This window comes from Nuphar pumila, chromosome 10 (assembly GCF_984573655.1).
Source record: "Nuphar pumila chromosome 10, dmNupPumi1.hap1.1, whole genome shotgun sequence".
NCBI classification, from domain to species: domain Eukaryota; kingdom Viridiplantae; phylum Streptophyta; class Magnoliopsida; order Nymphaeales; family Nymphaeaceae; genus Nuphar; species Nuphar pumila.
In genome coordinates, this window is record NC_143258.1 from 114,695,654 (window position 1) to 114,722,328 (window position 26,675).

At 38.4% G+C, this 26,675-nt stretch overlaps 1 protein-coding gene and 1 non-coding gene across 2 annotated transcripts; both read left to right on the forward strand.

Annotated features, from left to right (window-relative positions):
* On the forward strand, positions 1 to 26,644 carry LOC149827991 (origin of replication complex subunit 1A-like). Its single transcript, XM_090018616.1, has 16 exons — positions 1 to 809; positions 1,029 to 1,164; positions 3,411 to 3,560; positions 3,669 to 3,821; positions 3,912 to 4,063; positions 4,141 to 4,240; positions 12,050 to 12,172; positions 12,249 to 12,407; positions 12,557 to 12,614; positions 12,701 to 12,879; positions 13,168 to 13,297; positions 15,191 to 15,261; positions 16,726 to 16,821; positions 18,062 to 18,138; positions 25,505 to 25,588; positions 26,581 to 26,644. Exons 1-16 carry the CDS (start codon positions 1 to 3, stop codon positions 26,642 to 26,644), a joined length of 2,541 nt encoding a protein of 846 aa, XP_089874742.1.
* On the forward strand, positions 3,468 to 3,545 carry LOC149827992 (small nucleolar RNA snoR28). The gene has a single exon (XR_016438314.1). It is a non-coding gene; the product is annotated as a small nucleolar RNA snoR28 (small nucleolar RNA).
* Positions 26,645 to 26,675: the final 31 nt, after the last annotated feature.

A 26,675-nucleotide genomic window follows, 5' to 3' on the forward strand; every position in this document is an offset into this window, starting at 1 on the left:
ATGGCCAAAACCCCCTCAAAACCCAAACCCTTCCCTTCCGATCCTTGCAAAACCCCTCATTTCTCTCCCCCCATCACCCCAAGCCGCTCCACCCCTCGCCGATCCTCCAGGCTTAATCCCTCATTCCCCCAATTCCCCGCTTCTCCACCTACATTTCCCGCAAAAATCCATGAAAAGACGATCTCTGTGGAAGATGGAAAGGAACAGTATGAGGTTTCGGCTTTTGATCTCCTCTCTCCCGTCACTCCCACTCAGTCGGAGCTGAAAAAGAGGAAGAAATCGAGCAAACCGGAGGAATCGCCCGGGAAAAAAGTTAGGCATTCGCTGAGAGGGAAATTGGCTGTGGATTCGGTTGAAAGGAAAGGTAGAGTTTGCCGTAGAGGGAAAACGCAGACGGAAAGGGGAGCTAAGACTACTAGGACGTGGAAGACCCTGAAGAAACGAGTGTTCTATCGGCGTGTTATGTATGACGGTGGTGAATTTAGTGTGGGCGATGATGTCTATGTGAAGAGGAGAGAGGATGCGGATTCGGACGGCGACGATCCTGAGGTGGAGGAATGCAAGATTTGCTTCAAGTCGGGGAAGACATTGATGATTGAGTGCGATGATTGTCTGGGTGGATTTCACCTCAAATGCATACGGCTCAAGATGCGGGAAGTGCCAGAGGGTGGGTGGATTTGCAGGTTCTGTGATGCCCGAAAAAAGGGGCAAGCAATAGAGTTGCCAAAGCTGCCGAATGGGAGGAAGCGAAGTAGAACTGCAAGGGAGAGGCTTCTGTCTAGTGATTTGTGGGCTGCTCGCATTGAGAGGTAATGCAAGCTTCATGACCATTTATGTCTTTATCAATTTCATCATCATCATTACACTCTTCCCTTGAAAGTATCACAATTGCTCTTTGTATTGAACCTTTCATTTCAATAGATATGCTTCTGTATGTAAAAGATCACCCCATATTATTTCACTGCATTTTTTATAACCATAAATCTCTCTCTCTCTCTCTCTGAGTTGAGCTCTTGAATGTTTTGTAGTATATGGAAAGAACCAGATGGTACTTACTGGTTCAAAGGACGATGGTATCTAATCCCCGAGGAGACAACAATAGGGAGGCAGCCACATAATCTTCGACGTGAGCTTTTTCGGACGAATGATTTTGACGACATAGAGGTAGCAAAGCCATTAAGTGTTGCCTGCTGTCATAGTCATGATTAACATTTCATGCTTGTTTTTCCCATTGGCAAGCATATAAGTATGGACTAATTTTTTGCCATCCATTTCAAATTTTTTGACAAACCAGTACTAATTTTACCAAGTTATTCGATAAACTATTTACTTTCCATGAATATATGAAAGCCAGTAGTGACAAGGAATTTGTTGTTTTTTCCGTAGCATTATTGATTATGCTTAGCCAAGGTGCTACCCTCCAGAGCATCATTGACTATGGCTAGTAAAGCCACTCTCTGTTCTCATCTCTATTGCGTTATGGTATTGGAACATTATGTTCCACAAAGATGCGCTGGCATCGAACTTTAAATTGCCAATTATGAACTTGTTCAAATAGTTCATCTGCATCTCCATTGTCCTTTATATTTGATGTAGGTTAGCAATATAACTGTTCACTGCATATATGAGAAACCGTCTTATTAAAACTTATCTAGGTGTTAGCTTTTACACTTCATTTGAAAAAACACAGATGTCTATATTTTTTGACTGCCAATTTGCTCAACTCCCTGGGGTTTATTTCCCCTGTCCGCTTACACAAAGTTTATTTTCCTATAGAAATCAGGCTGCCATGTGTACCCCATCATCCATTGGTAGCCTCAAAATCTGTTCAAATCCTCATATTGCCCCATATTACACATTTGTACGTATATCTAAAACTTTATTAGATTTTTAATGACATGCACAAATTACTCACCTCTCTCTCTCATACTATATCAATCCATTTATCAAACTTCACCAGAATGTTATCCATCCTTAAAGTGGCCAAGGAAGCAACTCCATTATGACATCCATGGGCTTCAAAATCTCCGCATTGTCCTTCTTCATGCTGGCATGTCTTGTACCTGCAACACTGGTAAACGAGCAGAATCAGCTGGACTTCTGTTGTTCAGTCGCAGCACATTTATGTTTGAACCCAACTTCAGCTGGGGCTCAGGCTCATGGAGTGCCGAGCCAAGCTTGAGCTTGATCTGGCTTATTTAAAATAAAAAAAAAGGTTCTGTTCTCCGTGGGTTCAATGGTGAGATTTTAACCCATGACCTTCTGGTTACACAAAAAATGCCTGAACCATTTGACCAATCACATAGTTTTGACACAATTGGTGCATAAACAATAGACATGCTTGTTTTGATGAGCCTATACAAGTTGATCGAGCTGAACCCTCGCGTTCATCCTTGGCTTACTGAGCCTTTTGGATGAACTTGAATGCTCTCTGTGCATGCTGAACTGAGCCAGTTTGTTTGCCAGCCCTAACATGCATAGACATAGCACTGTCTCCAAATATTACGCTTCTATCAACGAATTAAGGAATCCTGTGGATCTAAACTAAACATGCTACTTTTCCCCCATTTACCAACCTTTTGCAAAGTATTTTTTCACACTTAGGTCAAAGGAATTTTATCCACCTCTGGAAGGCATCATTAAAAACATCTCATTCTTTTTTGCTATCTGTGTACTTATATCTTCATCACTTAATCAAGATTAGTACTGACCATCAAGCTCAATTAGATGGTTTTGGATGAATAAAGCAGGTTATATTTGTTCTTTTTATCTTTTTTAGTTCCAACAAATTCCATAAAATCATTCACCAGAATCACCACATCCTGGCACCTAGTATTGGTTCCTTGGCTAGTCTATTCCGTCATATGCTGGAATCTTAACGTTATGCACTTTTCTTTCCATTATTTTCTTATGATTATTGCATATTCAATATCTTATCCATGAACTTCACTTTGCACCTGTTTGATTTCTTCCTCTGCAAGTTAGGGTCAGGAAATGTGGGAACTTGAATGGCTCCTGAAAACTGGTGCTTCTTAGTTTAACTCTTTGCCTGAAATCTTGCTTTTGCTGCATGTTCTGATATTTAAGGATGCTTTGTAGTTTGATATTCTAACAACTGGATGGCATGGATATGGAATATAATCCAAATATAACGTACACAGAAAAACAGCAGCTTTCTATCTCAAGCATGTTTGATTTCTATTTTTACCTTAAGATGTTAAAGGAACTATACACAACTCACTACTTTAATGTTGCGTAGGTTTGTCACTGTTTGGTTAGGGTACCCGATACATGTTGATTAGTTACATTGCACACAGCCTTGTTTCCATGTTTATCACTTCAACATTTTGAGTTGCTGAATTTCTTTTCTTCCCTTTTCTCCCATTTGACTGTACCCATAAATAATGCAGATGGAGTCTGTCATGAGGCATTGCTATGTTATGGACCCTAATGAATTCTCTAAGACCAATGAAGGAGATGATGTCTTCCTTTGTGAATATGAGTATGATGTCCACTGGCACACATTCAAGCGCATATCTGAGACCAATACTGACAAGGAGGTCTGCTTCTTCTGACCATGGAACAAAGTTCTAATCTTAACTTTGAAACAAAGTGAAGGTAAACAAAGATGTGGAACTTTGATGTATGCACTTGCTTCCTTGTAACAGATTGATAAAGAAGATAACAGTGAAGATGACTGGGACTCTTCCAAGGATTCAACTTCTGATACTGAAGATGAAAAATATGAACAGAAAACTTGCAAAGGGCTGTCAACTGCTGAACACCTTACTTCCAAATCTCCACCTCATCATTTGGCAGTGGTACTTATCTCCTATCTTTTTTTTGGGCGTACATTGTACTGTAGCCATTCTATTGGATGTGTGCTTTGATGATTGTGATTAATCTCATAGAACTCAAGGAAGGGGAGAATATTTGGGCTTCACAAGATAGGGACAAAGAAAATCCCAGAGCATGTGAGATGTCACAAGCAGACTGAAATTGAAAAGGCAAAAGTGACACTTTTATTAGCAACTCTGCCTAAATCACCGCCTTGTAGACTCAAGTATGTTTAATATTTTACATCCCTTTACATTTGGTCTCTACCTTTTGCTTAAAGGCTTATATGCTTTTGTATACCAGGGAAATGGAGGAGATAACTTCATTTCTTAAGGGAGCCATATGTGGAGAAAAGTGCCTTGGTCGTTGCCTTTACATACATGGTGTTCCTGGAACTGGCAAGGTAGCAACTTATGCATCAAATTTGTTATCTTTAGTCAATTTCATTCCCTATGTTGCTTAGGATCCTTTGCTATCTCTTGTTCTTGTAATTTGTGTAATGCCACCAAAATTTTAACCAAATCCAGGATTTTTTTCTTTTAATATGTAATAATGCAATGACTTTACCAACAAATACGTTCCAACCGTACCAAGCACTAGACGACCTCCACTTGAGTGCAAGCTCAAATGTGTTTTAGCTTCCTATTACCAGATCCAATCCAAAACCACCATTATCAAACCGATTGAACACATTATATAGAAGAATTAGTAACTTAAATAACTTATCAATGGCATTGCCTTACCAAATTAAGCTCTAAAGAGCCAGCCTGTGCACCGACGTTTAATGTCTTCTTAAAACAAAGTTTGAGAAAAGGCATCCAATTGACAAAAATATATTTTAATTCTGTTGAAAAACAATGAAAATTATAAATTTGAAATTAGTTAAACATCTCGAGCGGATTACAATCACGAAACACATCGCATTCAACCATCAATTAATCTAAATGTTAAATGATTTCATATAAAATATAAAGCATTCACATATTCTGTCTTAAGAATTTAAACAATCAATTAAAATGTTTAAATAAAAGTCAAAATAGATGTCCCCAGGACCCAAACGATTGGTTTCGCATAGCACCCTCGCAACATCCTGCATCCGCTCCAACTTGATCATTCATTACTTGAAATTTTTTTATTTTGAAAACAAGTGTGAGACTTTAAAGAGCCTCGGTAAAATTCACACAAGCATTGCATTGATACAAAACATTAAGCCTACATAATCATTGTAACGCCCCAAAATTTTAAACTTGCAAACCTTTCAGAAAAACAGACAAGAGACTAAAAAAAATATCTTTATTTCAGAGATGGTTTGTGAAATCAACGAAAGACTATTTTTTTGTTAATTTTAGAAAAGCAAGCTGACAACTTTGGGCGCGAACCAAAGCGCACAACCCATGCTACTTGCAAACACTTGGAAAAGCCACTTTCATTTAAGAAGTTCTCCAAATAGTACAAAATTCGGATTTCCCAAGGAAAATCCGTTACAAAACCCCCAAACGTTTAGGACACGAGCTAAGAACAGGAAGAAGAAAGTCTTGGAGCCATCTTGCCATCGCGCCATCGCCTGTGGTATACCTAATCATCACCTGTACCTATAGAATGGGTTAGTTTCACGAAAAACTAGTAGGTGCACAATAGATACTATAAGAAACTGAATTATGTACATTTAATTCAGTAGGTTACGTAGTTTAAAACAGACATGTAGTTAAACAGGTAAGCAGTGCATAACGTAAGCAGTTCAAGCAAGTAAGCAGTGCAAAACGGGTCAGTAGAGCAAGCGAATAAGCAGTGCAAGCGCGTGAGTAGTGCAAGCGCGTAAGTAGTGCAAACTTGTAAGTAGTGCAAGCGTGTAAGTAGTGCAAGCGTGTAAGTAGTGCAAGCACGTCTCATGACCCAACAACCAATGTGAACATACTTTATGTTTCGATATTACTGGCCTACGGGTACGCGTAGGCAAAACGTAGAAACAACTGAGACTAGTTCAGACATCTGTTATTCTATGTATTTTCAATAACCCGAATAGCTAGTTGAGTTCGCTCCTAAAGGGGCGACTTTAGCCGAGAGAGGATTCCTTAAAGGTTGATAAGCAGTGCCACAGATGCATCTAACTTCTGCAGAAGTGTTGAGCTAACCATTGTAGCCCCTTTCCCCTAACTCCAATGACTGGGGAGGCCGGATCATTGCTCGTGCGGTGGTTGTTAACAACCTGTCCATTGGAGTTTTGTACTGCTCTTTCCTCTCCCTTGAGAGACAACAAGAAGCGAATGGGTGCGTTAGAGGTTGTTTAACGAACGACCCATTTTATGCTGTGGTCTTTAAACCACTCGAGCATCTTTCATGTGAAGGCGAATCAATCACCATTTAAGTGATTACAGCATTGTGCATTTCACATTATTCGAAGTCGCACGACCGTCTCATCCGATCATCGCAGTACTAGCGTGTAGTGCACGACTACAAGTACTCTAGGATGAAGGGGGTATAACTCCTCAATAGAAGCCTCAACATGAGTGTTTCACAAAGATGTAATGTTTATCAATTTTACTTTTGACATTCTTTATCTTTTGAAACAACTAGTAACTTGTGCCAACATTATGCATGCGATTTTCTAGAATCTCATCCGCTATCAGGGTATCTACATGCCTCGCATGACTCGATACTGGCCTCGATAGATGGGTACAGGTTTCTCAACAGAACCCTTGTTAGGAAGTTCGCTCGAACCCCAACTTGTTTGCAGGACTGCGTACTCGAAGAGTCAGGATCCTTGCGAGGTGTCCCTCTCCTTAGACGAGGACGTAATGCTAGCTCCCAACTCAACTCTCGTCGCAAGAGAGAGAGTGGTGAATGCCCCTTGCATCCTCCATGTGGATGCCTTTAAGGCATACGCAAAGAGCGAAAACCTGCACGTCATCTGCAATAGCAAGGCAATAACAACACATATGCAAAAGCAAGAGCCTAGGCGCAAAGTGCGACGACAAATTAAAGACGGTAAGCAAAAGTGCAATACAAAACCTCGACACAACGCGCAACGACAAGTAAAAACTGTAAGCATGAGTGTAACGCAAAACCTCGACGCGATGTGCGACGGCAAGTAAAGACTGACAGAAGGTAAAAGACACGACAGAAAGTAAAGGGCAAGGATCGCGAAACCGTGTCCTTGAGTTAAGTGCATACTCGTATAAATATATATATATATATTTATTTAATGGTCATTTTTAGTTAGTTGAACTTAATTCAATTGTCCAAGTCTTCCGTGCAATCTTCCTCTACCTCGGAGAGTTGCAAGCCTGCTGGCGTCTACGGGTGTAAACGATTGACGGCTCGGGTCGCGGAGCCCGAGCGGAATCCAAGTAAAAACAAGGAGAAGACTCGACTTCTCCAATACATAAGGTTGGGGTAGGGCTGAACGACTCTTGCCGCCAAAAGTGCAGGTGCAAGGGACATCGACCCTCGCTGGTTATTTAAAAAGGCAGGGGCCTTCGGCCCCTGCTAGAAAGGTACAAAGGGCAGGGGGTCATCGGCCCCTGCTGGAAAAGATAAAGGGGCAGGGACGTAGTCAATGCGAGCTGATGACTCACGCTTACTAGAAATCCCTCGTTGAAGACCAACCATTGCAATGATCTATCCTCATCACGATGTAGTTTTCGAAATTTACTCGGGCCTGTCGGCCAAGGGTATAGACTCGTGCACAAAGGGCAGTGGGCCATCGGCCCCTGCTGGTAAGCAAAAAGGGCAGGGGCCTTCGACCCCTGCTGGAACAGAAAAGGGGCAGGAGACTTCGGTCCCTGCTGGAATAGCAAAAAAGGGCAGGGGTCGATGGCCCCATCTAGAATAGTAAAAAGAGGCAAGGGCCGATGGCCCCTGCCAGGAAAATGAGCAGAGAGAAAGAGAGGCGCAGGGGCCAACAGCCCCCTGCGGCTTTTGGGAGAGGAGGCAGGGGCCAAAGGTCCCTGTCGATTTGCTTAACAGGGAAACAAGACAGGGACCAAAGGCCCCTGTCAGTTTCTTAGAGGAACAGGAGGCATGGAGGAGGCTCAACCCCTCCTCTGCCGTACGGAGATGCAGGGAGGGGGGCTCGGCCCCACTCTTGCAACCAAAGGGCACCAGGAGGGGAATCGGCCCCTCCCTTACCCTGCATGACACAGGGAGGGGCTCCGCCCCTCTCTCGCTAAAAGGGGGTCGCAGGGAGGGGGCTTTGCCCCTCCCCTGCGATCTAGGACAGCAGGGAGGTGGTTCCCCCCTCGCGTAACGGAGAAACGAGGGGGAAAAGAGAGAGAGACAGACGAAAGAGGAGAAGAAGGGGAGAGGGGCGATGGTGCGTACCTTGGGAGGCTGCCGGAGAGTAGCTCACCAGAGACGGGAGGTCGTTGGCATCGTTGGCGGTGCTCGGCAACATAGAGGAGAGAGATGGGAGTCGGGAGAGATGAGGGGCGAAAGAGACAAGAGAGTCGGGGTGGAAGGGGGTTTCGAGAACCTCCCCCCCTTCGGCCTCGTTATCCTTTAAGAGGTAACCGAGGCGACGCCTCAGTTGGGTCGGGTTTGGGTCCGGATTCGATCCTAATCAAAGGTTAATTTTTTTCCCAGGTTATTACAATCATGCATTAATCTCATTGCACACGGTATATCACCAAACATTCAACTCAATAACTACTACGTCAAATTCATGAATACATAATTTCAGAATATTCCACAATCAACCATATATCTATAAATGAATGCAAAAAAGGAAAGTGAGCAGTTATTTTATTGTTTTTCTTTTTACCAAACTCTATCGGGTATATGTAGGGTATCATGAAACAAAATAGATCACTCGAGTGTTTATTATGATATGTGATTTGATTTTCTGTGAGACTGACTGAGTCGCACCTACTAGGAGTGGTTCCAAATCGAGAGAAAGCTCTCTTGGTGGCTTGATTACTGGCCAAACATGATCGATCATAACTTTTGCAAAAGATATGAACATATTAAAATTGGTAGCCCCCTCCTTAACTTCTTTGGACATGGGGACCAACCGAGCCATTGCCACTTGAAATATTTTTTTTTCATAGTTGAGTGGTCTAGAGAGTTTATACCGCCTACCCTGTCTAAGGTAGACATAGGCTATTCCAGTTCTACACACCTTGGTAAGGTATACCTGAAATCCTGCAATAGGGTTATCTTTATTAGGCTATGTGTTAATGCAACTACCACGTATGAATAACCATTGTAATAATTAGATTTGAAACCTTAGATCAACATGTAATTTCTTTTGAACACCCATGTGCATCAACCATATGAGTATCTATTACCCTGCAAGCATTTTATACTCACATACATGACATAATGCTACAAACATTTCTTGTAACACATGCATAACATAAACATGTTATTCATTAATTTAAACATGCATTATATATAAAAATGTGCTAAGCATGTATAATCACAGGTGCATATTATAAACATCAATAAAAATACATAATGATATTCAACCATTCATATTTTCATTTGGTTCAGTTCTGGAACTAAACCATGTCCCAATTGGTCTACTTTGGGAAATCGGACAATATGAGCATAAGAGTTCCAACTCGAAATTACAAAGGCTGAATTTTATCAGTCAGTGGGAATTCTTTCTCGGTTAGGTTTCAATAAGAAAAAATCTGAAAATTTAACAGTAGATGCACATATGTGTTAGCTAAACATAACCACAAATTTTGCCTTAATCTAAGTTTGGAGCAGAGAAAAATAATTATTTTACTTAGATTGCTGTTTTCGCTCATAAACTGCTCTATCTTGTTCGGTTCCTCTGAAGAAGCATCAATTCAATATCTTTACGAAACAAAAAAAATTATGTAAAAATTACTATGAATAGATGGACATGTCTGGTATAATCTCCCATCTAGATCATATCCAAACTCCATTGGTGCTATGAATTAAAATTCACAGACCATAGCTTGTTCAGGTTCTTGGACAAACAAAGCTCCATAAATTTTAGGTTTCTGGGCTAACTTCCGTGATTTTTATCTCATAGACTGGAATGAATCTTTGCACCAAATTTTTATTGGAACTTCATCAATATGTATTATAACACATAAATTTTTTAGTCATAACCATGGTACAAATTAAGAGAAATAAAATCTGAAAAGTAGTCAAAATACAAGATGTCTGTCGGTATAGAAATCTTGTCCTGCCTTTAAGAGACCGTAACTTCTTATTTGGATCTTGAAGAAAGCTAAAATTTCTCTTGGGACTTCATCAATGAGTATATAACATCCCTCTAAAATTTGGGATTTTTTGGCCAAGCTGTTTGAGTATACGATAAAGTTCTTGAAAAGTGTCTGAGATTGAAAATCAAGACTGTCTTTTTATGAAAATCATGTATAATTCACATTTTCACAAAATAAACCATATAAACATGATTTTCATGTATATTAGATCTAATATAATGAATAAAACATGGTTGCTCATGAATTAAACAAACACATATCACAAATAGAATTATATAAATCATATTTTTCTGAAAAAGGCTCATAAACCCTAATCGATATGATCTATAAAATTTTATTTATGATATTTGATTTTAGCCATCTTAAAATCATGAATCACACATGAATATGATCTAGATCATAATCATAACAACAAATAATATTTAAAATCACCATTAGAATATTATAATCATCAAACATGGATTTCAACCCAACAACGAGGTTTATCAGGGTTTTCTCAAAAATAATTTTTTTGTAAAAACCTTTTCAAGGCCTCACAAAAATTTTAAACTATATATTATCAATTCTAACATAGTTTACGGGTTAATTTAAAACCCAAATAACATCTGGAATTACAATAAATACATTTAGTATGATTTTCTTTCAAAGCAGGTTATATTTGAGGTTTTCTTAAAAATGATTTTTGTAAAAACCCCTTTCAAAGCTTCACATACCCTAAAACATTATGATATAAGTTCAAAAATAGTTTAGGGACTGATTTCATAAGGTAAAACATACAAGAATCATACCTGATTAGATCCAACATGCTTTTCCCAAATAAAACCCTTTTTATGAGGGTTTCTTCGGAACCAATTTTTGTAAAAACCCTAAAAAGGATTTATAAAAATTCTAGATTATACGATATCAATCCCAACTTGATTTGGGGCTGATTCATATGTGAATATACATCTGAAATATATCTCAACATGTATATGCATGCATGATGCAAAAACCCACGTAAATCTTACCTCTGAAAATCGGGTAGGTCAAAACTCGAAAAATTGATGGAATTGGGTGTTCCAACACTTTATTCTTTCCAAACTCCTTTAAGTTGCAGGTTTAATGGCTGCAACCCACCTCAAAGAATCCTCCCAGGGTTGTAAATGAGGAGGGAGAGAAAAACAAACAAAAACTAAAAAAAAAAACAAGAGAGAAAAGGAGAAAGAGGGAGTTTAGAGAGTGATAGGAGAGGGGGGCATGTGGGAGGCTTTATAAAGCCTCTCACCCCTCTTTCCTACTTTGGTATGAGATTCTTTCTCTCCCAAATCCAGGGGGTTTGAGAGTCCAAAACATTTGAAAAACTTGTTTTTTATCACTTCCAACTACTTTTTTATTAAACTCGTAGTTATTTTAGACTCCTCCAATTTTGACATTTCCACTTTAATAACTAACCAACTAACAATTCACTAAGTTATCTAATGATTTGAGAGGTGGGGGACGTCCCACCCTCTTTGATCATTTAATTAATTAATTAAGTATTCTAATTTTCCAAATTAAATCCTAAATAATTCCTAATTAAAACCAAGTGAAATTGAGATTCAAACTACAAGAACTCTTGGATCCAAATGGGGTCCACATAGGGGCGTGTCACCCTATGGATCCAAATCCAAGACTACACTAAATTCAAATCTAAATTTTCATTAAAGTCAGAGTAAATTTCTTAAAATTCCATTTACACTCTAATTTCTTATTTAGTCTACTATTTTGAATTTTTCCAAACTTTTTAACCATGTTCTACATACATTGAGGCTAAATTTTGCAGTAATACTAAAATCAAGGAAATCAAGAAAATCAAGAAAATCAAGAAAATCAAGAAAATCAAGAAAATCAAGCAATCACACACAAGTCACATATGCACATCAAATTCATCTTTATTTGATTAGAATATCATAAAAATCTTGGGTTTTACAAATTGAGTATGAGATGTTATCACATGTTAAATGCTAAGGTCATACTCTGATCAATGACTGCAGACCATGAGCGTACTTGCAGTAATGAGGAATCTAAAGTCTGAAGTTGACGCAGGGAGGATTCCATCTTACCGGTTTGTAGAGATTAATGGCCTAAAGTTGGCCTCTCCTGAGAATATTTATAGGGTATTAATTTGTTGTATCAGCTGACTTTCTTTTCTTTTTTCCCAATTTTCTACTAAATGTGACTGCTTTTTAGTAGGTCATTTATGAAGCATTAAGTGGTCACAGAGTTGGATGGAAAAAGGCCCTTCAGTTGTTGAATGAGAGATTCTCAGAAAATAATGAGTCACAGGAAGAAACTCAGCCTTGTATTCTACTCATAGATGAACTGGATCTTCTTGTGACACGCAATCAGGCGGTAATCAAATAGTATTTATCTTATTATTGGTTTGCGTTTCTGAAAGTAATATTAAGGCATTGTTTTCTGGGGCAGCCCGTATTCTGATGTTTCTGAACAAGGATGGAGGTTGTTCAATGTGCTGATTTAAAATAGTCTCCTGATGACAGATACTGTACAACATACTTGATTGGCCTACCAAAGCACATTCAAAGTTAGTAGTTGTTGGTAAGATCTACTTTCTACAACTGCTTTATAGTGCTAAAAAACATATCGAAAGTAATACATACTACTACATGCAACTTTATGTGCAGGAATAGCAAACACCATGGATCTACCAGAAAAGTTGCTTCCCCGTATTTCAAGCCGTATGGGTATGCAAAGGCTCTGTTTTGGACCATATACACACCAGCAGCTGCAGGAAATTATATCAAGCCGTCTTAATGGCATTGATGCATTTGAAAAGCAAGCTATAGAATTTGCAGCAAGGAAGGTTTGTTTGTTAACCTTTTTGTATGCAAATTTTGTAGTTTTTTTATTAGCTGAACCTGCCATGCACAGTTTAGTTGGACAGACATGCATCAACTGATGTATGAATGGAGCAAGTGTTAGGATGCTGAATTTCCATGCATGTGCTGACACCTTATGCATGTAAAACACTTGTACATTGTGCAAATGCATGATGTTGATCCATGCTTAAGTAGTAATATCTGCTCTCTTTATGCATCCTGCACACATAAAATATTCAATAGTTTCACTTTGTACGTTCATTTATGTTTAGGTTGCAGCCATCTCTGGAGATGCTCGACGTGCCTTGGAACTGTGTAGACGTGCTGCTGAATTAGCAGATTATAAGATCAAACAATCATTTGGATCTAAAATGACATCTTCCAGCAGCATGGCTGCTGCAGGTACATAATATGCCATCCTCAATTTGATTTTCTTATTATAGCATAGTTGGCAAACTCGTGACTCCCTACTGGGTCACTGAGTCAGCGGATTGACTAAGAGGCGGAAGCTCCAATGGAGTAAAAAGCACTCTTTAAGAGTGACCTTAAGAGCCAAGAACACAAACACTATAAGTGCACACACAAAACTCTCAAAAATAGAAAATGACTTAAAGTCATAAGTTGGATTTATTGAAGAAAGGAAGAGAAGGGTGAAAACCCCATGCTTACAAGAGGAGAACACCTCTTCTATTTATAGAGGAGGGAGGCGCAAAGGCCAAATGTCATTGAAATTATGTTAAAAGTGTGTAAAAAGGGTTCGAATGCTTATGTATATTCGTGGGACTTGTACTTTGGTGTGAACAGGTGAATTATTATTAAATTTCTTCTCTTTTCTTTCTTGGTTTTTTCTCTCTTGGATTAGGTATTTTCTTCTTGATTAAGGGTCGAGTTTTTTCTTACAATTTTTAGATTTTGCTAAAAATTTAATTCTTACATTAAAATCATAACAATTAAGAACAACCATTTTTATTTTAAGTTTTTATTTGTGTTATATTCTATTCCTATTTTAATTCCCATTCAATTCTCATATCGCTTCTTTTTTTATTCCTCACTTCTCGCTTCCTTTAAATTTTAAAATGCCCCGCTTCTTTCTTCCGCTTTCGCTTCCTAGTCTGGCAACCTTGGTCAAGTACCATATGTTTGTTGATCTAAGAAACCCATGAGAGTAAGCTATGTAGTCAAAAGTGCTAGGCAGTATCTAACCAGCAGACCCCTAAAAAGATTAGTTGAGGACTAGACGGGACTAGTCAGCACACTAATTCAATAATTACAAAATAAATAAAATAAAATAAAATAAAAATTATACATAAAAATATGTTTAATTCTTTTAGTAATAAGATGTTTTGATAAGACAAGTACACAATTACACATGCTTTCACAAAATATATATAATTAGAATATAAATATAATATATAAATTATTCACAACATATTTAGTATAATCAACAAAAATATGCTTTCAACCTTTCACCAAAAAATTGATTGTAATACACACACATATATATACAAAAAAAAATCATACTTGTTGCATTTAACAGAAAAAATCACAGAAGCACAATAACACATACATATATAAATAACATATCATATAATAAGTAATACTAAACATGCTTTAAGGATTTTATAAAAAAAGTTACAAAAACTCACACATATATACGAACAAAAATCATACACACACACACACACATATATATATATATATTTCTTTCAGCTTTTAATAGAAAAATATATATAAAAAACATAATCATTTAAAATTAACCTCCTCCCTTTGTACGTTAAAAAATTTATAATAAAAAAATGATTAAACTGCCTTTGTGCCTAGGCGAGGACAGCTTAGTCACTGACTAGGCACTGTAGTCAATGTCTAATCGGCAAATTTACCTTTTAAAGTACCTATCTAGGAATTACAATGCCTAGGCATTTTAATTATGCCTAAGCGACTAGTCGGTGGGTGCCTATTCGGTGCTTTTGACTACATAGGTCTCCTGTGACCACTGACCAGTCTGAGGTTGGAACATATTTACCTAAAAGAGTAATATTGGTACAAACACCAATGATTTAGATTTTTAAATGCTTGGAACTATAATGAGCTTGGTTAATGCATTCCCAAAGATGTTAGCAATGCCTGAATAATGATATATTCAAACGCCTTGGTCAAAATAGTGGTTGAATTTCCAATATGTGCAACTTTGGTATTCATATTATTCGTATGATAGTCTTTATATGATTCTGGATGAAATGATACAATTAAACGGATGGGCCTTTGTGTTTCTCATTTATTTGCTTTCATATGTAGGAAAACAGCTTGTAGGCATGGCTGAAGTTGAAGCAGCCATACATGAAATGTTTCAGGCTCCACATATTCAGGTGAGAAATCTTTACTACCATTTATTCCTTGTAAATTTCAAATGCTGGTTGGAACATTATTTTGTAGAGAAATAGAAAGCTTTCTGAAACATCCAGTGTTTGAGCTGTTAAATTTCAAATGCTATATACTTGATCAAGGTTGTTAAAGGGCTTCAGGCAGAATCATGGCAGTTTGTCGCATGAAGCAAGATGTTAAACCTCAAGGTGGTCTGAGACATAAGCCTTAATTTTATTTTATTTTTTAACAATTAAAAACTTAATTATGATAGGTGTTGGATCATGAACTTCTTTCCATCCTTTTTATTATTACGGCCAATTTGTTTAGAGTGAATTACAAACCCACCTGAATTTTGACCTATTTGTGCAAAGATGCCTAATATTTATTAGGTTTAACAGCTGGCTTTTTTTTCTTATCAGCCTCAATGCTGCCTAGGGTATGAAATTACTTTTTAGCCCTTCATTGATGAAAATACTCCAACAAATTTTCTTGCAAAATGAATTGAGTTCTTCTCAGCCACTTTATTCAACTAAATCATGGTCAACTAAATGATTATAGAATCTTGTCTCTTTACTGCAAAGGCAAATAGAAAACCCAGGCAGTTAAATGTAATGACTAAAATCTTAAGAAGTTTTACTCAAATAGGTGACACCTTAGGCGCTTTTTTTTTTAAAATACTTTACCCTGTTCTTAAAATTTACTTCAAACAAACTTAGTTCTTGATATTTCATTAGCATTATCTATTTAATTTAGTGCAATCATTTTCTAGTCTCCTAATTTTTGGCAAATCCATATTAAGTGCATTAATATTCCTCTACAATATTCTAAATAGAATATCAAGTTATTCCACTATGATCTTTTGCAACATTTGAATTTCATTTAGATAAACACTAATTACTTATTATCATATAACAGTTGTTCTTTCTTTTTCACCTTTCCTTATTTTTAGAAGGTACTTCCTATTTTATTACTTATTTAGTTTTTCCCTTAAATATTTGGAAATATCCATTTAAATAAATAATAGTATAATTTATCTATTGGTGTAATAAAAAAAGCATCTTCCCTAATTTTTTTTACTCAAGAGGCAAATCTTCGTCCTCAAAGTTGAAAACCTTATTTTTTGATGTTACTTCTGTACCTTTTTTTATGTTCTTTTTGTATATAAAAATTGCCAAAGTAACTCAAAATAGAAAAAGTTAATATAGACAAATAGGCATATGCCTCTTCAAGTCTGTCTTCAGTCTGATGTGACATGTAAGCATCACCTTAGGAGTGTCTCGTTTCTTGCATATTTGAGGCTCCATCAGGGAGGTGCAAAATCTTGGTGCCTTGCCTCAAGGCAGCTGCCTTTTTGAAACCGAGCCCTTGGCAACTACAAGCAGTGACAGTTTCTCTTATGTTGTATTATCACAAGTCTGATGGTAACTTTGTATGACTTATTTGTTGTGACTGTTTTCTTTTTACAGATGATAAAAAGATGTTCAAAACTCAGCAAAATCATGCTGGTGGCTATGGTTCATGATCTCTACAAGTCTGGAATGGCTGAGATAGCCTTTGGAAAGGTTAATTCCTTGAAATTGCTTTCCATATGAACATCAACTTCCTACAATTATTTTTCATATAGAAAAATAATCCCAAACAATGAATAGGACTGGATCATTTTCTACTTTGTGTGATTGCATAAAATCCATTATTTGCCCTCATGGTTCTACATGTGGCATTTCTGTGTATATGTATGTGTTGTGAAAAAAACAGTTGTAAATCTGTCAGAATATCTTCATTATCAATGTAGTAATGCTAGTACGAAATTAGTGCATAAAATATGCAGTATAAAATAAAGCATTTTGCCTTTATACATATATAATACAATATTGTCTCACAAATGCACTGAATAAAAATATACTCCAGAAAAACAAAATACATGTGCCATCTTTAATTTGTAACACTTGCTTAAAATTCATGGTCTAAACAAGAAGGTTTCCTTGAGACGAAGAATAAACATAACAGTGAGAGACTTTACAAAGAAGTGAACAAACTGGAGATAAGAATGCACATATAGCAATTAATGACAGCTTGAAATTGTTCAAATAAAAAATCTGTGGACATTAGTATTGTTCATCTTTTCAGCGAAGGCATCTTTCCTAGGTCCTTAAGTAGGCTGTTACTTTTATTATATGTTGGAGTTGGAACAGTGAATATAAAACAAAACATATTGTTGAATGCTGAAGCAAAAGAGTATTGATCATAGTTCTAGCCATTGCCTGATACCTGTTCTTGATAGTAAAAGAGGTGACACATCAAAAAATGATTAATAAACTGTTGCCAGGCATCTTCTATGCATTAAAACTTTAAATTATTACCATGTATTTTTCCCATTTTTCCTTATACATGCTTGCATTTTTCATATGTATTTCATTTGTTTTTATAGTTTATATCTAGAATGGCATAACCCAGGTTGAATCTGGTTGTGGTTGAGAAATACCCAGACTAGGTTCAGGTTGGATGGACCTCGTATGCTACTCAACTAAAGGAACAAGCTTATTAAACAGAGTAGATCAGTCTCATGTGAGCATCTGCCCATTGAAAACCAAGTAAGCATGCCCTAGTGGCAAACAATAGAGGCAGGAGTTTGAGCTGTAGACAGATCTGTTTGTTATCTACCCATTTCTGGTAGTTTGGACTGATTTTGCGCCCTTTTCCTTATTTATTGCTACAGTATAATTTAAGCTGATGTTGCTCATTATTCTTAATTTTCATTTCAAGTTCATTTGTTTAAGATTTTTGTCATGTACCTTTGTGCAGCTTGCATCAATTGTATCTACTCTTTGTGTAAGCAATGGAGAAGCATTCCCTGGTTGGGATACTCTATTTAGAATCAGGTACCTTTTTACCTTGTCTAGTGTGTTAACATGAAAAAAATCATTAGTTTTGAGCAGCATAAGGTATGCTGAAATGTTTTTGTTTACTGTTCTCTTCATAATGGTAACATTTTGTGCTGTATTATAGGTTAAGAGAGTGTTTCTCTTGTTATGAAGAGACAAAATTTTGCTATACTATAGTATGGTGAAGTATTTGATACTATATTCTGCTGCAAATGTCATTAACACTAGGATGCTGTTGTCATTTTCCTCTCTCTCTCTCTCTCTCAGACAAATTGCTGGTTGCTACTTGCTAATATAATTCTTGGTCAAAAATATCCTTTTTCAACAAACTTTTTAGGCTTAGAAGGACTTTCTTTTTCCTTGAGGTTCTCATTTTAGCCTAACTTGGTCAATCTTGTAAAACCACCTTTGTTTTCTCTTACCTCTTGAATGTGCAACATTCCATTATGATTTTTTTTGGATATTACATCTAAATTTGAGGCATTTTAGTAATCATTTAACAACAACAACTACTACGCCTTCATTCCAAAATAATTGGGGTCGGCGATATGAACCAAATAAGAAAATCATTTTGGGTCTTCCACATGAATCCTTCTCCTCTAATCATTTCTATTCAATGTCATGTCACTTGATCTTTCCATGTGACCTTGTTATGAAGAAGTTTGTACTTTTTCTACTCTGAACTTGCAATTTTTTACTGTCAACTCTTTAGACTATATGTTTATTGAAAAACATGGTTTGAGATAAATTATATATTGTTTTTCTTTTAAAATCAAAAGTTAACAAAACCCGGTCCGAGTCACCGAGTTGACCCGCCGAGTCACTAGTCAATAAAGAACGAGTCGAGTTCCGAGTCACGGGTTTTAAAACCTTGGTCTGAAAGGCGATGCCAAGAAGTGGCAGGACACCCTGCGAAGGGTGAAGTTCGCCGACTGAGACGAGATTCCTTGGGAGGCGTTCAGAGGGGAGTTTCTGGATGCTTACTTTCCCTCTTACGTCGAGGAACAAATGCAACGAGAGTTCCTCGATTTGACTCAGGGGACCATGAGTCTAGTGGACTACACTACTAGATTTCGGAGTCTTGAGAGGTACTGTCCGAACCTCTTCAAGAGCGAGAAGGCGAGAGCGACGAAGTATGTGCACAGGTTGAAGGATGGGTTGCGAATTCGCGTCCTGACGAGTTGGCCTACTACTTTGGCCGATGCGATAGAGTCAACTACCATTCTGACCAAGGACTGGGAGAGGTCTAGAAATGTGTCACAAAGGGTAGGCACCAATGGAGGGGATGCTTCGGGCGGAAAAAGGAAGGACTCACATGCATGCAGAAAGACTCATGGTGGCAAGAAGCAACGGACCCATGAGGGGCAACAACAAGGAAATGCTCCGTCAACATGTCGCAATTGCAGCAAGAACCATCCACTAGGTTTTTGCCTATTGTTTAAGGGGATTTGCTATCAGTGTCGGCAACCAGGGCATATTGCTCCTTTCTGTCCGAACAAGTCGGCGGCTCAGGGAGGACAACAACCACCGCAGCAGCAACAACAGATACCTCAGCAACAACAGGGTCAGCGAAGGACTAATGGGAGGGTTTTTGCCGTTACGACAACCACACAGGACAATCAGACTAATCTGGTCTAAGGTATCTCTTAGTTGTCAATCATTAGGCTTGTGTGATATTTAATTTTGGTACTACCTACACGTGTTTGGTACGTTTTAATTTCGCGGATGAAATTCTTTTAAGGGGGTAGGGATGTAATACCTGGAAAATTTAAGTGACTCTATATGATTTGGGTCTGGGATCCAAATTTCGGATCCAGGACCCATAAAGGGATCTTTACGAATAAATTTACCTTGTATAATCTTGTATGTATATATATAAGTGCAATAATTTTAATTAATTAAATAATTCGAGGGATAACTATTTATGATGGTGCGTAGATGGGTCCGGGATCCACCTTATGGATCCATATACTCGTATATATATTTTAATATATATATATATATATATATATATAAATCATAATAAAATAAAGAAAGCAGTAAATAGTTTCAGACGAATCCACTCTTATAACCAGCCCAGATTCAAATTGGAATTTGGATCCCGAGTAGCAGAGTTCGGACCTGATACGCGAATCCGTAAATAACCCACAAAATGAGGGTTAATTTATACATATAATGTTAATTTTAAAAACTAAATAAATAACTAATATTATTTATAAGATAAAAAAAAATTATGGTACAAAGGGGTCAGACCCACAAGGTTCCAACTGAGGATCCGCTAGCTCTTGGCGACCCGGATCCAGTTGTAAACTGGATTTGGTATCGCGGGTCACGGGGTTCGAACCCGGATCCGGACCCGGTGCGTGTTTTATAAAGCAAAAAGGGAAACAAGAATGGGGAGGAGGGGACGGTTACAACTGGCGTAACCGACCTCGCGCCTCTCGGCAAGAGGGGAGGGGGGGGGGGGTCGGCGTGATAAAAAGGGGGTGGAGAGGGTTTCGCCCTCTTCACTCGACTCTCTCTCTCTTTCTCTTTCTCGCTCAGTCGATTGGGCGTGCACCAGAGGAGAGGTGGTCGCCGAAAAAATGCGGCAACCAACAACCATTAAAGGCCACGACGAGCATCCCTGTCACGGCAGTAGTGAGGGGCGACTTCAGCCGACTCTGTACTCGTGTCTCCAGCCTTTGATCGTCGGAAAACCCACTGAAAACAGGTACGGTTCTTCATTGAGTCTTGGTGAGGGATCGAACAGGGGTTCGATTTCGTGTATGGTTTCGAGAGAAAAAAAAACTCGGGGGTTTCGGTAGTGACGACATCCGATTTGGGGATTTTGCTGTCAACCCCATTTCGGATGTCATCACTACCGAAACTCCCATTTTTTTTTCTCTCGAAACCATACACGGAATCGAACCCCTGTTCGATCCCTCACCAAGACTCAATATATTAAAAAAAAGAAATTAAAAAGTAAGGTTGTCGGCACCCTACTACGCAGTCCCCTACCAATTATACATCTATACCATTGGGTTTTGAACCTGCACCGTCCCAACACAAGGCGACATGCACCGACTGTTCCTACCAAACAGGTATGGTTCTTCATTGAGTCTTAGTGAGGGATCGAACAGGGGTTCGATTCTGTGTATGGTTTCGAGAGAAAAAAAAAACCCGGGGGTTTCGGTAGTGACGACATCCGATTTGGGGATTTTGCTGTCAACCCCATTTCGGAACCCAAGTTAATGGTTGGGGGTCTATTTTTCAGTTAAGGGTTTCCGATTTGGGGGTTTTCAGTTTTACGATTTGAGGGGGGATTATCTTTCGATTTCGTGAAAATCCAAGATTGATGGAGATAGCTCGACATGAATCAATAGATTTGGCTTTTAGTTGTAACAGAATCTGATCGTTATTGATTTTAAATCTTGACATAATGAAATGTTTGTCTTTTATGGATAAAAGGGCTACTCTGTGAGCGATTCTAGACCTTGATTTGAGGTTATGTTTGGGTCTTCTCTGAAAAGACGGGGTCATTTTGAGCAATATGAATAAGTGGAGGTTATTCAGGACAAAGACTCTCTTGGAAATTTCGGGGACGAAATTCTTTTTAGGGGGAAAGGATGTAATAACCACAAATTTTATGCATAAATTTGCATAATTTATGTGTTATGGGCTTGGGATCCACCTTTCGGATCCCGGATCCATATGTAAATAATATCATACTTGAAATATATATATATAATAAATTAATAAAAATATGTAAGGGATCCACGGTTGGATCCATTTGGACCCAAACTATGGATCCACTTTGCAATGAGTAGCGGATCCAAATTGCGGACCCTAATACCCATTGAATCTGCAGCGGGTCCCAGTTTCGGACCCGAGCCGCGCCCCACGTACCGGGTAAGTAACACGTTAAAAAAAAACTAAGGATAAAGGCAACCCGATACAGGTTGCCCGATAAAAAGAGAGGGTTAGGGTTCAGAGTGAATCCTAACCCCACAAGAAACAAATCGTAATGGGGAGGAGGTGCAGCGCAGCCGCCGGGAGGAGTGAAGGAGGTAACCACCTCCTTCAGTTTCGGGGGCCACCCTCCTACAAATCTTCTCTTACACCCTCTTCCTCTCATCCCTCTTGTTCTCTCCACTCTGTTGCATCGTCGACGTCGCTCAGGGGAGTCGTCTGTGCGGCTAAGTCAATGCCGTCAACCATCGGAATCGGCTCCATCGCAGTCATCGCACGACCTGGGACACACAACACTACTGTGATCACTTCTGCAACCACCATCACCATCATCGGAGCCAACGACCTTCCACCCGTGACAGTCACCCCCCTCTTGCCGGAAAAGGTAGGTTTTCCTGTTTTTCTTTCTTTTAAGTGTTTCGTTGGTCGAGCATGGGGATGGGGTACCGGATTCCAAAGAAGGGGGAGAAAAGTACTGATTCTGCGTTGTGGTTGTTCGGGAACCCCAAAATTCACCGAGTTTGGGGATTTTGACCCCTACTAAGGGGGGTTTGCATATGGACATCAAGGATTTCAGTATGCTTGTAGTAAGGGAGAGTTTTGTTTGCGATAACAAGGGGTTTTCGTAATAGTAGCAGGGAGGTGTTAATTTCCGGATTTCTACATTTAAGTGGTTTTTCGTAACAATAGTAAAGAGGGGTTAGCTTTTGGATCTCTGATAGGGGCAGACGCCCTGAAGTCGTGAAATAGGGATTTCCCTGTTTTATTTCCCTGAGAGGTTGTTCTCGGATGAATGCCTCATGCTATTGACAGGTCTTATGGTGACCGATTTAACTTGGTGATTCTTTCGTTTCATGCACACGCAATTAAGTTTTGATTATCATATAGTTTTGTTCTATGAATCACAGCATGCGTAATTTGATTTTGTTATAAGGAGGGTGATTAATGAATGGTTAATTTTATGGAAATTTTCATACTAGCCCTGTACATTGATGCGTTAGGTTACTGAATTTCACTCCTTCATGTTTTTGACTAGTTTGATGATATACTGCTGTGTTTTGCTACTGAACACTCTGATTGGAGCCACGATACCCAGACTATAGTATGAACCGATAGGTTTTCTGTTTCTAGTAGGCATCAGGGGATACACATGTTTGCAAATTATTGTTTTCAGTAAATTACTGGTCATGTTCAAGTTTGGGTACATGTATTTAGCACTTGCATCATACTTGAGCTTGACAGCTTCAGCAGGGGACATAGTGACTCTTTCTTTTATTTCAATCTTTCTTGCTTTTTTAGTTGCTGCTTTATTTTTAGTCAAATAAAACATTGTCTATGAAATTTACTCTTATTCATAAATAAAAAAATTATTTTGGTTCTTATGGATGATGGTTGCAAGTTCGTTTGTGGTGTTTGGGCTATCAAGTTGGAATTGGAACTGTGAGGACCTCGGGCCTCTGGGAAGTTTTTCGCACTGTTAAAAAAAATATTCCGCATTTTCAAAAGGTATGAGTTGGGGTCGTTATACATGAAGTCACGATTCATCTTATGAAAAGGAATGGAGAAGTCTCCAAGATCCTGAGCATGATTTCCATTAAATAGCTTATCAAAATAATCTTTCCATCTCTCCTTAATCTCCTCATCTTTGACTAAAACCCTTTGCGTTTCATCTTTGATACATCTAACCATACCCAGATCCCTCGATTTCCTATCTCTCATTTTTGCAAGCTTATAAATATCCTTCTCGCCCTCTTTGGTATCCAACTTGTCATAAACTTCCTTATATACCTTACCCCTCGCGTTTTGAATTACTTTTTTAGCTTCCTTCTTTGCTATCATATACTTATCCAAATTCTCATTATCATGACTTTTACTTAAATTTCTATAACACTTTTTTTTAACCTTAATAGTTAATTTGACATCCTCGTTCCACCATGATGTATCCTTACCTAGCGATGCACCGCCTTTAGACTCACCCAATATCTCCTTAGCCACCTTTCTCATGCAACCCGCTATCTTATTCTGCATTGATTTTGAATTCTCCTCGAGACACCAATCCGCTTCCTTAACTATCTGCTCTACAAACATTTCTTGTTTAACTCCTTTCAGTGCCCCCACTTAATTCTAGGATCTATCTTATGTCTATCCCTTTTGCGACATTTTCTAAATCTAAGATCTAAAATTAAGACTCTATGTTGTGTAGCTACACTTTCTCCCGGTGTAACCTTACAATCGATGCAACAACCCTTATCTCTCTTTCTAAGTAGGAAAAATTTTATCTGACTCGTATTAACCCCACTTTTAAATGTTACTATGTGAGACTCCCTCTTCCTAAACCAAGTGTTTGCTAAGATCATATCATAGGACAAACCAAAATCTAAAATCCTTTCCCCACTTTTGTTTCTTTCTCCTATACCATAGCCTCCATGGATACTCTCAAATCCATCCCTACTATTGCCTACATGTCCATTAAGGTCACCGCCGATGAAAAGCTTTTCTGCATAAGATATCCCTTGTACTACTCCATCTAAATCTTCCCAAAATTGGCGCTTAATGGAATCATCTAAACCTACTTGAGGTGTATAAACACTAATAATATTGATAATATCCGCACTTAATACTAATTTAATAAGTAAATTCCTTTCACCCTTCCTACGGACCTCAACTACATTATCTATAAACTCACGACTAATAACAATCCTTACTCCATTCCTATTCCTATTTATTCTTGTATACCAAATCTTATATCCCTAAGGTTCTATCACTTTTGCTTTCTCACCTACCCATTTGGTCTCTTGTAGACATAAAATATCAATCTTTCTCCTATACATAACATCTACTAACTCTACCAACTTACCAGTTAAAGACCCTATGTTCCAAGTGGCTAACCTAATTTTATGGTCTTGAACTATCTTATTTATCCCCACCTGTCCAACAAAGTGAGGGAACCCTTGCCTATTTGACACCACACCCGGGCGCCGGTGTGACATGTCGCTTCTAGGCGACGACCTAGCAACCCTTGGCCATTTATCACTACCTCCGGGCCTGTAGAGTACAACGCGACGCTCAGTAGGGAACGCCCCAACGAAATTCTCATATTGGTTCATATTCATAGGGTGTGACTAAGTTTTTATGCTGGCTGTCACTGGCATACAGCAACCCTCTTGGACTTCGTAATCATTCATATGATGAAAATTATTATTGGCATTCCTGCTGAAACCACAGCTTCCATGAAATCGGGGGGCAGCATTGCTTTATTGCTAGGTGGGATTATTCTCACTAATTGGCAAGCATAAGATTTGAAGTAACAAAATTGTGGAGTTTATATCTTGTCACTCCACCACCAGGGTCTTGGTCTTCATAAAGCAGTCAAAACATGCTGCTCAACTTATCATTGTATTACTTTTTACAGTTGCAAGCTTGGAGAATGCCGCTTACTGCTCTGTGAAGAGGGATATCGGCACAGTTTGCAGAAACTGCAGCTAAACTTTCCCAGGTGAGTCTATTTGGTTATGCTGAGGTAAAAGTTTTTGCTTAAGCTTGCATGTTTAGAAGAGCCCTATTCTTGAATAGTATATCATTTTGAAAATAATTCACCTTTTGCAAAAAACATTGATAATATCAATGCTTCTGTAAAACTGATTCTTCTTTGTTTTCACCATGCAAAAGAATTGAATTACAGGTCTTAAAAATGTTGGCAGAAACCAATATGAAGATTGTATCTGCAGATGACACTCACCATCTGGATTCAACTTGCATGGGTTCTTGATGTGGGACAGCTTTCTGACTACCAGTAGCTCAATTAAATTACCAAACAATCATCTTCATGGTTCACATTTCACACTGATGGGTACCTGTTTTTGGAAACTAAAAGATCAGACCTTGACTACACTGGTTACTCTTGTTTCAGTTGTCCTTCATGAGCCTTTTGCTAACTGCAACCTCAGATGTAAAATATCTTTGGTGAAGTGTTGATTTAATACTAATGTGGTTAGAACTTTGTGTGGACCATTGCTTTTAAGATTCACCAGAGGGAAACAGGACTGTGAGGTGACAATCCTATGTTTTTTCATCTACATGGTCTACTGATACCTCTGAGTTCTTTGGTTTGAAACTTTGAATATGTTAACCTAACCAAATTCGAGCCAGATTGTGTGATTACCTTTCCCTCTGTAAAGTGACAAAAAATCCAGTGTGGTAACCCTTCACAGATAGTTTTCTGTTGCAGTCTTTGATTTGCATGCCATGCATAGTTGCACCAGATAGATTTTTCCATTAAGAATCTTTGAATCTGATGCCACAGTTGCATCCTGGTAAAGTGCTTTTTCTCCCTCTTGGATAAACATGAGGAATGCACAAAACTGATAGAATGTTATGAAGAATGAATTGCTAAACCCAATAAATTTTAGCTGGCATATTGTAAATTTTTTTTGAATGATTTTGGTAATTCTTTGATGTTCTGATGTTTTTTATTGTTTTGCATGGCAGCGATGATGTTGCTTTTGCGCTAAAGGACTGTCCAGAGCTCCCATGGGTGCACAAGTACTTTTGATCACCTAAAATGACAGAAAATGAGTGGTGAA

Bases quoted from the DNA above. Each gene is read 5' to 3' on its own strand.
- LOC149827991 (XM_090018616.1), top strand. From the start codon at position 1: ATGGCCAAAACCCCCTCAAAACCCAAACCCTTCCCTTCCGATCCTTGC. The intron at 3,822-3,911 runs GTACTTATCTCC...TTAATCTCATAG, and splicing joins CACCTCATCATTTGGCAGTG to AACTCAAGGAAGGGGAGAAT. The intron at 18,139-25,504 runs GTACCTTTTTAC...TACTTTTTACAG, and splicing joins GATACTCTATTTAGAATCAG to TTGCAAGCTTGGAGAATGCC.